This window comes from Rhipicephalus sanguineus, chromosome 4 (genome assembly GCF_013339695.2).
Source record: "Rhipicephalus sanguineus isolate Rsan-2018 chromosome 4, BIME_Rsan_1.4, whole genome shotgun sequence".
Classification (NCBI taxonomy): Eukaryota; Metazoa; Arthropoda; class Arachnida; order Ixodida; family Ixodidae; genus Rhipicephalus; species Rhipicephalus sanguineus.
In genome coordinates this window covers 110,521,821-110,536,168 of record NC_051179.1, presented here as the reverse complement: position 1 = coordinate 110,536,168, position 14,348 = coordinate 110,521,821, and the positions used below count along the sequence as shown (strand labels likewise).

Below are 14,348 nucleotides of genomic sequence, written 5' to 3'. Positions count from 1 at the left end.
AAATTCGTCGTCCATATAAATAATAAAGGCTGATCCGTAATTGTAATTTACTTGTTCACTTGGGAGCTCCCGGCTAATAGCGAACGTCGTCTGCCTTTGTTACAACGAGCTTAGTTTTGTCGTTATCTTGCAATCAGCGTTCATTTGGAGGTTTAGTTTCTCTAAAATCAAGTATTGCTATTGCTTACAGCTCGGAATGTTTGACTTTGTGCAGGTGCAAAAGTGATAAAATAAAGCTGCACCATTCGAGCCCTATCGTAACACTTCTGTTGACAAACTGCAGCAGAGGCAAGAAGCGAGTGTATGTAATCTGAATGTGTTTGTTTTCCAGGAGGTGGGAACTAACGGATCTCATTTCACATTGCACTAATTCTGCAAGAAGAACCAATGTCGCCCGCGCCGGTGTCCATCAAGCGCTGCAATGAGTCTAGCCGGGACAGTATCGCAATGGACACGTGCTGGGGCATTCCTATTCTGGCTGCGCTGTCCACGCTGCTTCTTACGCTGCCAGGTTCTTACATGGCTGTTCTTTTCGTTTTCTTCGTCGATGACTACAATGTGAGCCGAGAGCGAGCATCGTGGCCCCAGAACTCCCTAACCATGGCAATGCATGTTTCGGGTATGTCTTACAATTTTACAAAGCGGTTCTTACCCGAAATCTTTTTTTTACGTAATCTCGCGGCAATAGGTATACGGACTGCATATATAACACCTTTGTGGTGGACGCCGGTATTGCAAGCTGCTGTTCAGCAGTAACTTGATAAAGCTTGGGCATGCAGGGTTGTCAAGACACCCAGTCATGAGCTACCCCAAATAGTGGTTCGTTCGCGACGCGTAGGCCTTATTCAGGTGAACGTAAAGCTGTTCCTACAATAACCAGGCGTATTGAACGATGTCACTACAATTCTTAACTTTCTCTGCTGGCGTCACAGGTAACCGGACGCCCTTTTAAATGTTCCTCACCACTTTTCCCGGTTATTATCGCTGGACCTCCGTACCAGAGATTATTACCTCGACATTCTATTGACAGCATAATTTTTCGATTCCGTCAAAGACGAGCGGAGCTACGAGAATTTGTCGCACTCTGTAGGCTCCGAAAAACCTTTGTGCAATCTGTCTAATGATGGCGTGAATATTCGCAGTAATGCTGTTATTGGTGATTTCGAGTCAAATAAGCGAAAAACAAAAGAATGTGGCTGCGATCTTAGCTCATCCAGTTTTATGGACGCTCGTCTATTAGTGTTTACTCTATTTTAGTCATCGTTGGTACCACTCAGCGAGCTATTTGCTTGAAGTTCTAAGGATTACCTGCCTGGATATAATCGGCTCTTGCACGCGAACGCATACATTTGTCCCGAGAGGAAGATTTATCAAAACTACAAATATGTATTAAGAATAACTTCAGGAAGATCTTCAAAATTCCTCATCAAGCATCTGTGATCCACGAACTTGCTTGAGAGCAAGCGACATTGTTGTACCGCATCAGAACCAGCTACTCATACACCTCGGCTTGGTCATTAAAGATTGGGCGATGCGTTTCCCCGCTCTGTGCCTTCTGCGGTCACGTCGGACACATTGCGTATTTTATTTGGCTTTAGCCGCACTTTGACACGGAAAGAGAAGCGACGGTCCGCAGACTGCAAAGGGGTGGGGTGGTTCTTAGGCACCGCACATTTGAGGATTCCTGAATGACCTGCGGCAACAAGGAGGAGCGTGCAACGACGTTTGATGGTATCCTGCTAGCCACACGGCTGGTCATCGCGTTATTACACACGTGGTACAACTCTTGAGAAGCTCAGGCGCAATAATTTCCGGCTATGTATGCCAGACTAACTGCGCCTGCTGCAACAGCACCACCATCAGTGGGATGTCGCAAACTGTCGAATTCCAGGTCATCCCCTTTCATTTCCGAATTCCGCCCATCCCTGTTGGCGGTAGCTACTTTCTGCATAACTTGCGCCTCCGCATCTCGCAATGTACAAGCTTCGACAGACACTGCTTAGTATGGACCTAACTGATCGTACTTCATAATCGGTGTTATGGATTTGCTACAAACCGCCAATAAAGAAGGTACTGGATGGAGCAGGCGCGCCCAACGAGCTAATGTAGGTGATCCGAAGAGTAGACTACGCACTCCGCTACGGCTGGGCTCTTTGGAAACGCTGTGCCACGCGAACTACAGCTTACCGTGCCTACATTTTGTGATGGAAGCGTGCTATAAGTACTGCGGGCCACCACGAGGTGCCCCGGCGAGCCCTCCTGTCGACGAATCGCTCTGGCAACGTGTACTGAGAGCGCCGCGCATGGTTTCTAAGCTTAGAAAGCGGAGTGACGTAGTTTCTAAATGAGTCTTTACCCTTTCTATCCACTGTCACTGTGTGTAGTTTCAAGCGTAATAGCGGGTAAGAAATGATAAATAAGGCTCACTACAGAAGCCACTTTGGCAATTGGTGCATCATAATGAAGCGCTGTTTCCTGTCCTGAGGTGCTATGCATATTGGCCCGAGTTTGGCGAAACTCGGGATCTTTCCGAGCTCTGGCAACACCCCATTTTGAACGAGCTAACAGTACGAGAAGGTTAAATCCTTCCCTCAGCGCGCGCTCCGTTCTATTGGTTACGATGGAACGCGGCGTTACGTCAAGGGCGGTCGAGAAGGTCGGGTGGTGTCTTCAAACTAGAGGCACCTTCTTTCATTTGTTTGTCGTTCCACTGAGTGCAGAAGTGCACCCATGCAAGAAAACTGACAGCAAGTTCTATTAACTATATTTTTTATGTCTTCGCGGGCCGTTTGAATCCATTTTCAAGCGTTTAACGTCTGCACCAAGTATCCTTTAGAATAATCAGCACCGTGGCCTCCGAGATTAGTTCCGACCGAGCGCCTTACAACACCGCGGCTAGAGCTAATCGCCGAGGCCACGTGTATAATCATCATGGTCGGCCTCTACATTCTAGCGCGTTGCTCGGCCGGCGCGCGCCCCCTTCGTCCTCTTATTAATCGTCTGCTCGCTCCCCGAGCAGGTGCGGCTGGCTGATTAGCTAATTGGCTTGGCGGTATACCTAGCTAAGTCAGGACATGCTATGATGAAGCTGATTAAGCCAAATCATGCTAAGGCCGAGCTAATTAAGACACGTCTTATTAAGACCGTGCTAATGGCCAGTGTAAAACTAAGAACAAACGAAGACCATGCCAATAAACACAACGCTAATTAGGAGCGTGTAATTAAAACGTAGATAATGAAGACCTTACTCACCGATATTGTGTTAATTATGATATTGCTTATTAGGATTATGCTAATTACCTCTGTACAATTCAGGACATTGCGAATTAAACCTGAGTGATTAATGTCGTGACAATTAAAACATTAGCAATCAAGACAGGACTATTCAATATCGTGCTAGTTAAGACCGAGCTAATTAGGGGCATGCCGTTCAACACGGCGCTAATTAGGAGCACTCTAATTCAAACCAAGCTAATTAGGAACTTTCTCACCATGTACGTGGTAATTATGATCACTCTAATTAGGATTCTGTTAATACATTCGTGCTAATGAGGACCTTAGTAATAAAACCTGAGTAATTAATGTCGAGTTAATTAAAACATTACCAATTAAGACCGAACTATTCACTGTCATGTCAATGAATACTTAGCTAATGAATAGCACGAATATTAAAACCGAATGGACACGGTCATTACTCCGAAGCAGGCCAAGGATACTGAGTAGACGAGCCACGTAATAAGTTCGAAGAATCTAGGTGACCACAAGCTCTTCCGATGGCCCCAGCCTTGCACAAGTAGTGCAAGCTGACCAAATTAGCTTATATGCAATGAAGCTGCTGAGTAGCGTCCACTGCATGAAACACTTGACAGTCCCGAGTTGAACTCGGGCCTTTTCAGAATCAACGAGTTTGTGCCCGAGTTCGCACATCAATCAATTTGATTGACAGACTCCCGCGGCGAAGATCGGGTCCGCCCACCGCGTTTGCTCTTGCGGAGGAGCAGTGCTCACGGCGCAACGCCAGCCAGCGGCGCGATTCATCTTAATGGCACAGACTATGCACACAAGCACGAAAAACTAAAGGTTATAACATCACCTGGCTACGATGTCTCGCATTCAACTTGACTGCGCTCACGATGTACCACTCACAGCCACGAAGCAAGTGCCCCTGGTGGGATTTGCGGCGAGAAGTGTTATTATTTACTTGTTTGTGGCGACATTGTTTCTACCGATTCGTTACTGCAGAAAAATCTTCAGACGTGTAACGTAAGTAGCAGTAACCTGTCCATTTATTTATTCGTAATATTCAAGAGAAGCGAAACGAGCTGCGCCAGAGTGCTGCATGTGCGCCCTTGTTGCCTTCGAGAGTGGAAATTTCCATGCGGCAGGTGGAACGAAAGAAATCTCCCAAAGAGGACAAACACCCACGAACACGCCCATGGGAGGCGCGATGATCAGTTGGCAAAAAGATAGCGCGACAATCACGCTGACGTCGCTAGACTGTCAAAATGTTGAGTGAGTGGCGGCACTGACGCGATCGCAAGCGGTGTTTCTTTGAAAACCGCCGCAAATGCCACACATGAGTATGTGACGCCAGGCTCGTTTTCTATCAACGCTGCTATCTCGTGTTCCGCACTGTCGTCATTCGTCACCCCTCAGTATAAAGAAGGCCTCACAGGTGTGTCATTAGTACTTAAGTAATCGAGTCATACTCAGTACGTGAAACATTTTCAAGACAGGAGATACGTGAGCAATGTAGCCCACTTGTAAGGGCCTTTTGTGACCGCTTGAAAGTGTTTGAGTGCCCCACTAATTTAAGGGCAGGCTTGAACAATAAGCGTGTAGTTTTGAGAGCTAATTACACCAATTTGCAACTTTCCTTTTAAATTGATGGCGTTTGTAGAAACGCCGCAGTCGCATTAGTAATGTTATGGAGAGCTTTAGGCATACATGTGGGTTTCGGTTGGGCTCCTCATCCAACTGAATACCAAAATTTGCCCACTATTGTGTTTTTGTGTGGTTTTTTTTATATGTTCACTTCTCGGATGCAAAGAGGAGTCCCAGTTATTATTTCCCGCAATAATCATGTACGTACGTGTTCAAAATATATTCTTAAATACAAAACCTCGTGCGGCAAAATATTCACTTTGCTCCAGATGGCACAGTACATCTACGTAAGGTGCCTACGCTTAAGTGACATTAAGGTAGGCTGATAAGTGCTCATGAAGCAGTGAGTAATGGAATTGTGACGGTGAATACTTGATATTGTAGTAACTCAAATGTGGTGGCCCAATCCCACACGTAACCATTCAAGTTCATTACAGACACTGAACCATATATTGCAGGCTTTCTCGTGCAAGTGTACATGCTCCCTGCCTTACGTGAAGGCAAGTAAGGCTGGGAGTTTTCGCGGTGATACAGTCTTCACTTGTTGCGTCACCAGACACTCAGCAAAAACTATATGGAACTCACACATATTTTGGTACACTCCTGATAATTTAACACTAATAATATTTTTTAGGGTTTTACGTATGAAAACCACAGTATGATTATAAGAGACGCCGTAGTGGAAGGCTCCTGAAATTTTGACCGCATCGGGTTCTTTAAGGTGCACCTAAATCTAAGTACACGGATGTTCTTTGCATTCCGCTCCCATCGAAAGGCGGCCGCCGTGATCGAGAATCGAATCCGCAGCCTCGAGCTTATTAGCACGACACGCTACGTGCTAAGCTATCATGGCGGGCCCTGATAATCTGAATCAAGTGAAATGCGGTAAACGACGTCTGTATTTGTTGGTGTGAGTTGCCCCTAACAAAAATGCAGACAGTTATACTGCACCTATAAGCGAAGGCGAACAAACATTTACACAGTAGCACTTTCGATTGAAAAACAGCGCATTCAGACCCTCATTCCAACTAGTGAGGTTCTTGAAATTGTAACGTTCAGTTCGCTTCACGTTGCTCACACATCTCTTCAAGTTTTCAGTTTTCTATCTGCGATAGGTACATGCACGTCACGTAAACAGTATTTTTGCTTTTTTTTTCAGGTTTAATAGTGGGTGGACTTCAACGACGCGTCCCTGTCGCTGACATCGCCATTCTGGGAGCGCTCCTCGCGTCACTTGGAGTCATCACGTCAGCCTTTGCTCGCGAGGTCATCTGGATGTCCATCAGCCTTGGTGTCATGTACGGTGAGAAGTACGCTTTGTATCCAACAGCATATCATAGCGTGCCGCACACAGACTCCTCCCATTTCCTACCCTGTGGTTTTCGAAAAGCGGGGAACGGTAGCTGGTGTCCTCTCCAACAGTCAAGGCTATTTAAACGCATACTGCCACCACTGTCTTCTCATCATTGTTATTTTCGTCCTGTTTATATGCCCGCTGCCAGATGAAGGATTCTCCCAATCATCTCCAATTCACCATATCTTGCGCGGGCTGGTTCCTTTCATTTTATGCATAATTATTGAAGGCAGCGTGCTTGGATTTACGCGCACGTTAAAGCACCCCGGTGGTCGAAATTTCCAGAGCTCTCCGCTATGGCGTCTCTCAAAATCGTGTCGTAGTAGTGGGACGTAAAACGCTGACAAATATTACGTCATCATTTTATGCCTGCGAAATGTCAGATTCCATTCCACGTATCCCCCCGCCATCCTTCGTTACGACTTCCGCCCCTTGGTGTCCATCCGTAGCTCTAATTGACCAACGGTATCCGCCCTAATGTTAGCTAAATAGTTACTAAAGTCAGCTAATAGCTCATTTTATAAAGGCTAGTGTTGACTCACCATTGGCGCATGCCGGCTTACGTTGCAATGTGTTGGCTATCAGCTGTTCCGCCAGAAAATTGTCTACTTCCATTCCAAGTGCGACGACTGAGCTTAGGAATTTTGTCTGCAGTTTGAAACTTCCAGATATCTGTCTTTCATTGGGTAGTTCTTCCCGTCGTGACACTGAAAAAATAGTGTGCGCCGAATAAAGCGACCGAAAGCAATACTTGTGAGTGTTGCTTCATGTTCCACAGCTTATGCCTTCTCGCATATGCTTAGACAGCAACCTCACTTGCCTCTGGCGGAATTTATTGTTATCACTGTCTTGACACATAGACGTTTTTTAGTGTATGCACATTGTAGTAATGTTTACTTAACGTTTTCCGACGGGCTAGGCCTGGCTCCTAATGTGAACGAAACAGTTATGTCTAGAATTTAACTTGTTTTTGTTATTTAGCAATAACTTTAAAACCCTCTTCGTAATGATCCATTTAGGTTGAAAATGTACGAAGCTGCTACTGCAACTGAAATGGCAGCCACATAATCCATCATTTAGGCACCGTTTCTTCAAGATTGTACAGCAAAATGAAATTGGTACTGTGGGCTATCCACAGACTTTAGTGGGGTACACGTCTGGGCTTGTAATGTTTCACAGGTGTATAACATAAAGTTGCATAAAAAAAGGCAGGAAGCGGAAGATGGAAGCTTGCGACGAAAAATTCGGAAACAGGGCGTGTGGGCTGGAGCCGATGTTTCGAAAAGCGTACCTGTTTTCTTCAAGGCAGAAACTGCAGCCTTGAAGAAGACAAGTCCGTTTGTCGAAACGTCGGCTGCAGCACACACGCTCTGTTTACCAATTTTTCGTAAACTTACATAGGATTCAGAAATTGAGGTGCGTGATGCGGCCATCACAATAAGAAAAAACGGACCACACGAACCGCGTTCTGTTTCTTTATGTATAAGAAAGATCTTGCCCTGACAACATCGATGAGGAAATCTGTTTAGTCACCTTTCGCAGACGTGGAAGCTGTTAAAAGCAGGACGCATTTTGCCTTGTCGCATGCTAGCGTCGTCTTCATTTTCCGCGCAGGTCTCGGCATCGGAATCTTCATGTCGTCAGTCGCTATCTACATCCTCATGCACTTTGACAAGTACAAGGGCACCGCATTCACGCTGACATTCACCGCATGGGGGATGTCTGGTTTACTCGGCCCAGCGTTCCTCACACATCTCCGCGCAAAATATGCCCTCGATGGTACCCTCCTCATGACCGGGGCTCTTCTCTTGCACGCCGTACCACTGAGCATGCTCCTAAGAAATCCCCGCCCAGTGAACACAGAAGTACTAAGAAAGCTTATCTCAAGATTGCCACTGGGCACTCGGAGCAAGGCCGTCACCTCACAAGGACTACAGGTGCCTCAACAACAACCACCAGCGACAATCAGCCTGAGTAACGTAAATGATCCTATCACTTGGAGGGCAGGGAAGAAATTCAGGGAGTCTGACCTTACTGTTCGCGTAGAAACAGTGATCGCAGACGACATCCCTCCGTCGAGCAAACGTCGAGACCAGCAACAAGGGTCACAAAGTGTTTCTTTGAGCTCCATTTCCGAAGCCTTCCGCGGCGTTCGTCGATTCGCCGCCGCCGTATTTCGAACACCAGCCTTCTACGTGTTCCTTGTCGCGACAGTCGTGGGCGACTATTCGGGAGTGTCCTTCGGCACCACAGCCGTGGACTATGCCGTCGACAAAGGAATCGAAGTGGAAGTGGCTACGCACCTCGTCGAGTTGGGCGCGGTGGGTCATCTAGTGGGCCGCATCTTCATCATGCCGCTGTCAGACTGGGCTCCGATCAGCCGATTGCCACTTTTCGCCAGCTCCTACGCCCTCGAATCCATCTGCGCCTTGATTATGCCCCACATTGGGCCGTTGTTCAGCGAGATCTCTGCGGTACGAGTGGCAGAGACCACAGTTGCCGGTTTTTCATCAGCCATTCGAGGTATCCTCTTGGCGCAGTATATGGGCATTGAAAGACTTGCTACGTGCATGGGCCTATACGGACTCGTTATGGTACCGGTCTCACTCGGGAGTGCTTCAATCATTGGTAAGTATAACGATACTGAACTGCAGCCTTAAAGCTGACATACAAGCTGCCCAACGCCAGCCTGTGTGTAATGTGACTTCGTGTTCATGGTATGTTCATTTTCTTCGTAGGTACCATAATACAGTTCAAAGCACTTGCCAGAACACTCAGTTGTCTGAGAATGTAGTATGGCCACACTGTATTCTGAGGATCGCATCTGATACACAAAAAAACTAAAATGCTTGCTTGCAGTACAGGAGAAGAAGAATAGTTTTATAATGTGACGAGCAACAAAATAGAACCTCCCAAATATCACTAAAGGCCAATGTTGCAAACAAAAACTGACAACGCACCCAGTACGTGTACCATCATCTCTACATATTAGGAGCTTCTAAGGTAGCTGCTTCTTCTACCTTATGTGCTTTCAAGTTAGTATAATTTGGCAGGTAAATTCAATGTTCTTATGTTGCAATAGATGACTATATAAGGATAGCCTCAATGTATGTGGGTTGTCTCTTTTTGTTGCGCACTGACATTCGATTAAAGACTGAACAACTCACACAATAAACTGTTGTGGTCCACAAGAGCCAAGAGCGATTCCTGTTGGTAAAATATTTACAACCGCTGAGCTGCACAAGTGAAATAATAACAAGCGATATATCGCGAGATAACAATCATCTTATTTTGGAACGAGGCCCTGAAGATGGGTCGTTAGTTAAGAATATCTTAAGCTCTTAAGCCGGCAAAGGCTCCAACCTAAGGCTCCAACCAAAGCTCGTTCGTGTGGTCTGGGGTTTGGCTTTGGGGACAGCGAATGCTGTTCTTTCCTGGCCGAATAGGTCCCTGACTAATCGCTGACTAGTCGAGGGATCGACCAGGAATCGCCATCAGCAGAAGGAGGTGAAAGGGCGACCTGGTCTGCACATCTATACTTGAGACGTCGGATATGGTCTAGATGGCGGGCGCATGATGAAATGAGTTGTCTGCTGCGCTGACAAGTCTGTCAATGCCATTTCACACCGAACGCGTTTTTAACAAATCTACTGATATCTTACCATGTTCGCGCCGTAATTTGTCTAGCGCGCTTAGAGAAAAACACCTGCCTACAAACTTTTATGGCGTCATAAATGAGAAAATGCTACTTCTGTGTGAAAACCCGGCCGGGATAACCCTAGAGCTTGGCCAACACAGCTACGTTTGTTTTATCTTTTGGAGTTCTAGTAGGACCATAAAATATAATCTTTGACATCATTTCTTGAACTTTTGTCGCAAAAGATCACGTCTGGCGGTCTTGTATAAATCAGTCGCCATCCCGACAAACAACTATTTACATATCCACATTTGTACCACACCATGTTTGAGCTCTCGTGGGATTGCGACCTGTTTTTGTAAGAAATAATTTGACGAAGTTTTTTTTTGTTTTTCTTGTACATAGAGAGTGCCAGCACCTTCCCACTGATATTTTAAACATTTTTATAATAGCTTTCTTTCGTGCAACTTTACATAATACTGCGTGACTACAAGGCAGAACATAAACTTGAAATCAATGAGATTCGAGTTCAGCATCTTTTTAGTGGGTGTAGGTGCTCTTCCACATTTCTGCTTTTATCTTGCATTTTGTTTTGTTTACAGTGTTCACGGTGTTTTGTTTATTTCATATTTACTATATTTGTCACATTCATTTTTATAGTATCTGTGGTATTGGGGTCTCACAAGCAAATAAAGAAAGAGCAAATAACTTCGTTATAAAGGTATATCTACTAATACACCTCGCCAGAAAACGACGAAGATTGCTTAGCCCTGAGGAAGAGACCCGCAGCCTTTTCTACAGAAAGAGCAACATCTTTCATTTATCTTCTAGCAGCGCTGCATCAACATATTCGAGTTACTTGCGGTTTGCGTATTTATGGTAATCGCGACGCTGATAGCATTTCTAGAATGTGTCGGTAATGTTTTCATTCGGTATTTTTTTTTTTTTTTGCAGGGTTCTTCCGCGACACAATGGGTTCGTACGATGGCTTCTACAGGATGCTTGCTGGTATAAACACTGTCGTCGCCGTTCTGCTGGGCATGTTCCTGGTGTATGACTGGACCCGTTCGAAGAGAAGAGGATCACACTTATCTGAGAAGTCTCTCGACCAAAGAACAATGGACCGAAGGACTCAGTTAGAACAGAGGTGCTGAATACCTTACACAAACGCCATTGTATTGGCTGAACTTTGGTGCTGATGAGGGGACAGATCACTTGGCCTGCGTCTAACGATGGCACCTACAACAGCTTCAACACTGCCAGTGAGAGAGAATGAGGGTTGAAAGCGCTAGATCTTGATTATTCAAGTGAAAGCATGGCTCGCATTTTGCTACAGGTTCAGAAGATATCTTCGAAGAAAAGTAGGGACCAGCTACACAGTCCCTTCGTTGATGTAAGATGAGAAGTTACTGTGCGGGACATTGCAGCGTTCTTCTTTTAATGCGAAAGCAATGAAAAAAAAGAACAGCAGGCCTGCGCGGAAAGCGCAGCACAGTCACAGCGAAAGCTGGAAGAGCGCCATTTCTAGAGCCCATTGTAAGCTCTCTTGGGGCTATTAATACAAGTATACTTGCAAGGTACCCACTACGCCATAAATCATAATTTTTGTGAAGTTGGGAAGCACCGACTACGCCGGTGCTTCCCAACTGCACAAAAACCGAGGTACCCGCTACACATCTGTAAGGCATTATGTGCACTTTGTGGATGGGGCGGCTGATGACGATCAAGATTTATGGCTGAGCCCTTTGTAATGGGCTGGAAGCCTTAAGTGACCCACTAGTTACGTAATTCACACTGTGTGACGCCCAGTAGGAGAAGATACACTGCGGGACATTACAGCGCCTGTTTTACAGCGAAAGCTGTTGTGAGATCATTTCAGCGGCCGTTTTTGGCGCTGTAGTAGTCCGCCGCCGCCGCCGCCGATGTCCGTAACCACTATCGCTCGAAATAGGAAAAAAAACGGAACTAGAAAAAAATTCAAGGATGTAACGAAGTTCGAACCTGGGCATTCTGCATGGGAGCCCAGTATTCAACCTCTGAGCCATGCCGGTGCTTGAAACTACTTTGCAAAAAGATACAGGATTCATGTCGGGAAGGAACCACATTAACATTTGCAATACAGCGTGGCAGAAGAGTAAAATAAGTACCAAGCGTCGCACAACGCGAATGCTGTAACCAGGCGTGACGCAATGCGAATTGCGCAACTAGTAGGTTGTTGAATGCTTCCAACCCACTACGAAGGGCTCCGCCATAATTCTTTATCGTCATCAGGCACAGAATCAACAAAGTGCGCATAATGCCTTACATGCGTTTAGCAGGTACCACGACTCTCCGTAGAATGACGAAAAATGGCATAGTGCCAGCTTCCCTACTTCTCAAAAATTGCAGTGATTTATAGCGTAGTGGGTTCCTCGCAAGTGCACTTGTATTCGTTGCCAAGGAAGCCCATAAGCGCATGATCCATTTCCTCGGGGTCTCAGCAAAGTTCTTCGCCCCTCCCCCCCCCTCTGTCTCCCACGTCAACGTATGTTATACAGCATGACGGGAGAAGTAAATAGCGACCGGGCGTCACCCCATGGAAACTGCATAACTGGTGGGCCGTTTAAAGCTTCCAGCCCATTACAAAGGGCTGAGCCATAATTCTTCATCGTCATCAGTCGTCGCGTCAACAAAGTGCACATAATGCCTTAGAGACGTGTAGCTGCTGCCTCGCTTCTCCGCAGAATGACGAATAATGGCTTAGTAGGTGCTTCCCAACATCACAAAAATTTTGATTTATGGCGTAGTGGGTACCTTGCTAGTGTACTTGTATTAGTAGCCGCAAGAGAGCTTACAACGGGCTCCAGAAACGCCGCTCCTCCAGCTTTCGCTGTGACTGTGCTGCGGTTTCAGCGCAGGCCTGGCGTTTTTCTTTGTTTTTTTTTAAGCGGAGGCACTGAAAAACTTCGTGATATGTCGTCGTTACACTGCGACGTGATTATTTTGGCCTATAAAAATACGAGCTAGAAATAATAAATAAGTGTTCAACCTCAATGGTTGCCTAACATCAATTGTGGTCGTGGTGCTTGTCTAACGTCAAATGGGATGGCAGTGTTGGCTAATCGATATATAACAATCTTATAAACATTACGTATGTACTCCTACGACTCAGCAATCTATAAGCTATCGTTGCTCGTAAACGCAATAATACGCCAACGCTCATAGGCGTGCGCAGGGTTCTCCGTTTGCTCCCACCCCCGTTTGGTCGAGTCCGAAAGGAAACAACCTTCGCAATGGCTGCAAATAAGAAAATGAACCGATGACGTGCTTCTCACAACGGCTTACCATTGGTTCCCGGCTTTCGAGTTAAAGGTGAGAAGTAAACATATCTTGGAATGCAACCTCAGGGGTCCTTGGTCACCATTATTGTCAAAACTCATGCGCCGCCGTAACTCCGCGTGTTAAGAAATGACGTGAAAGGTCCGACGGAGCAAAGGTATGGGAAAGAATAGTGCCACGCCCGCTTCTTGTTTTATTTTGATCTGTTCGGGTTTGACAAGCAAGCACGGTTAGCAACGCTCGACGCTGACTGCGCCGCAGTGTTCGAGAAGCTTCGCGATTGTAGTAGATTACTTTGTTAGGATTGCGCGCAGGACGCCGATAGTCTAGATTATTCCAGAGCTTGCGCGACTACCAGTGATAATACTGAAAATTTCGGTGCGTGATGTATAAAAGACGGCGCCTCCCAGCCATGGGCAGTTTTTATCGACGGCCGAAGCTCTGTTCGCCGCTATCAGAATAGAGTGTGTATTGCTGTAGTTTGACTTTTTGTTTCCCGGCCAGAAGTTCGGCCAAACAAAAAAGTTTCATTTTGGATACGCCGATTGCTACCTTCGTCGACGTCACGACCCCGTGACAATAGGTTCGTTTTGTACCTTCTTTCTGTGTCCTCCGTCTTTTGTGCGCGCTAAAAAAGTTTCAACATGAATTCATACCAACTCGCCCAGCTCTCAGTTTTACTGCAATAGGTTCCCCCCTTAGGATGATTCGGGGGGCAGGCAGCCTCCCCTCCCCCGACCACCCCCCCTGCGCAAGCCTATGCCCATAGGCGTGCGCAGGGTTCCCTTTCACGGGGGGGGGCGGCCAAGGCGGGCGAAGGTTCGTCGTAGCGCCCCCCTCCCCTACTCCCTATTAAGTCAATGTATGGGGCAGACTTTGCGCCCCCCTTCCTCTTAGGTGACTAGAGGGGGCGGCCTCCCCCCTGCCCCCCCCCCCCCCCCCCTCTGCACACGCCTATGCCTGTGCCTACGAATGTTCCTTGCGCTTTCTTTCCAAAAAGAGTGGCGTCTGCGCAGTGCTGTCGATGCGAGTGTTACGTCGGACCGTAAGCTACCCCGTTACACACCAGTGTACTCGACGTGCCTGATAAGCCCACGAAATGAATACAACTAGAGAACTTACACAACGACGTCGATGCACAACGTAAGACTTGGC

At 46.6% G+C, this 14,348-nt stretch overlaps 1 protein-coding gene across 1 annotated transcript; it reads left to right on the top strand.

The window, feature by feature from the left end:
* The first annotated feature begins 345 nt into the window (after positions 1 to 345).
* On the top strand, positions 346 to 11,184 carry LOC119388939 (monocarboxylate transporter 9). The gene is made up of 4 exons (XM_037656282.2): positions 346 to 619; positions 6,044 to 6,187; positions 7,853 to 8,866; positions 10,830 to 11,184. Exons 1-4 carry the CDS (start codon positions 388 to 390, stop codon positions 11,027 to 11,029), a joined length of 1,590 nt encoding a protein of 529 aa, XP_037512210.1. The 5' UTR covers positions 346 to 387; the 3' UTR covers positions 11,030 to 11,184.
* Positions 11,185 to 14,348: the final 3,164 nt, after the last annotated feature.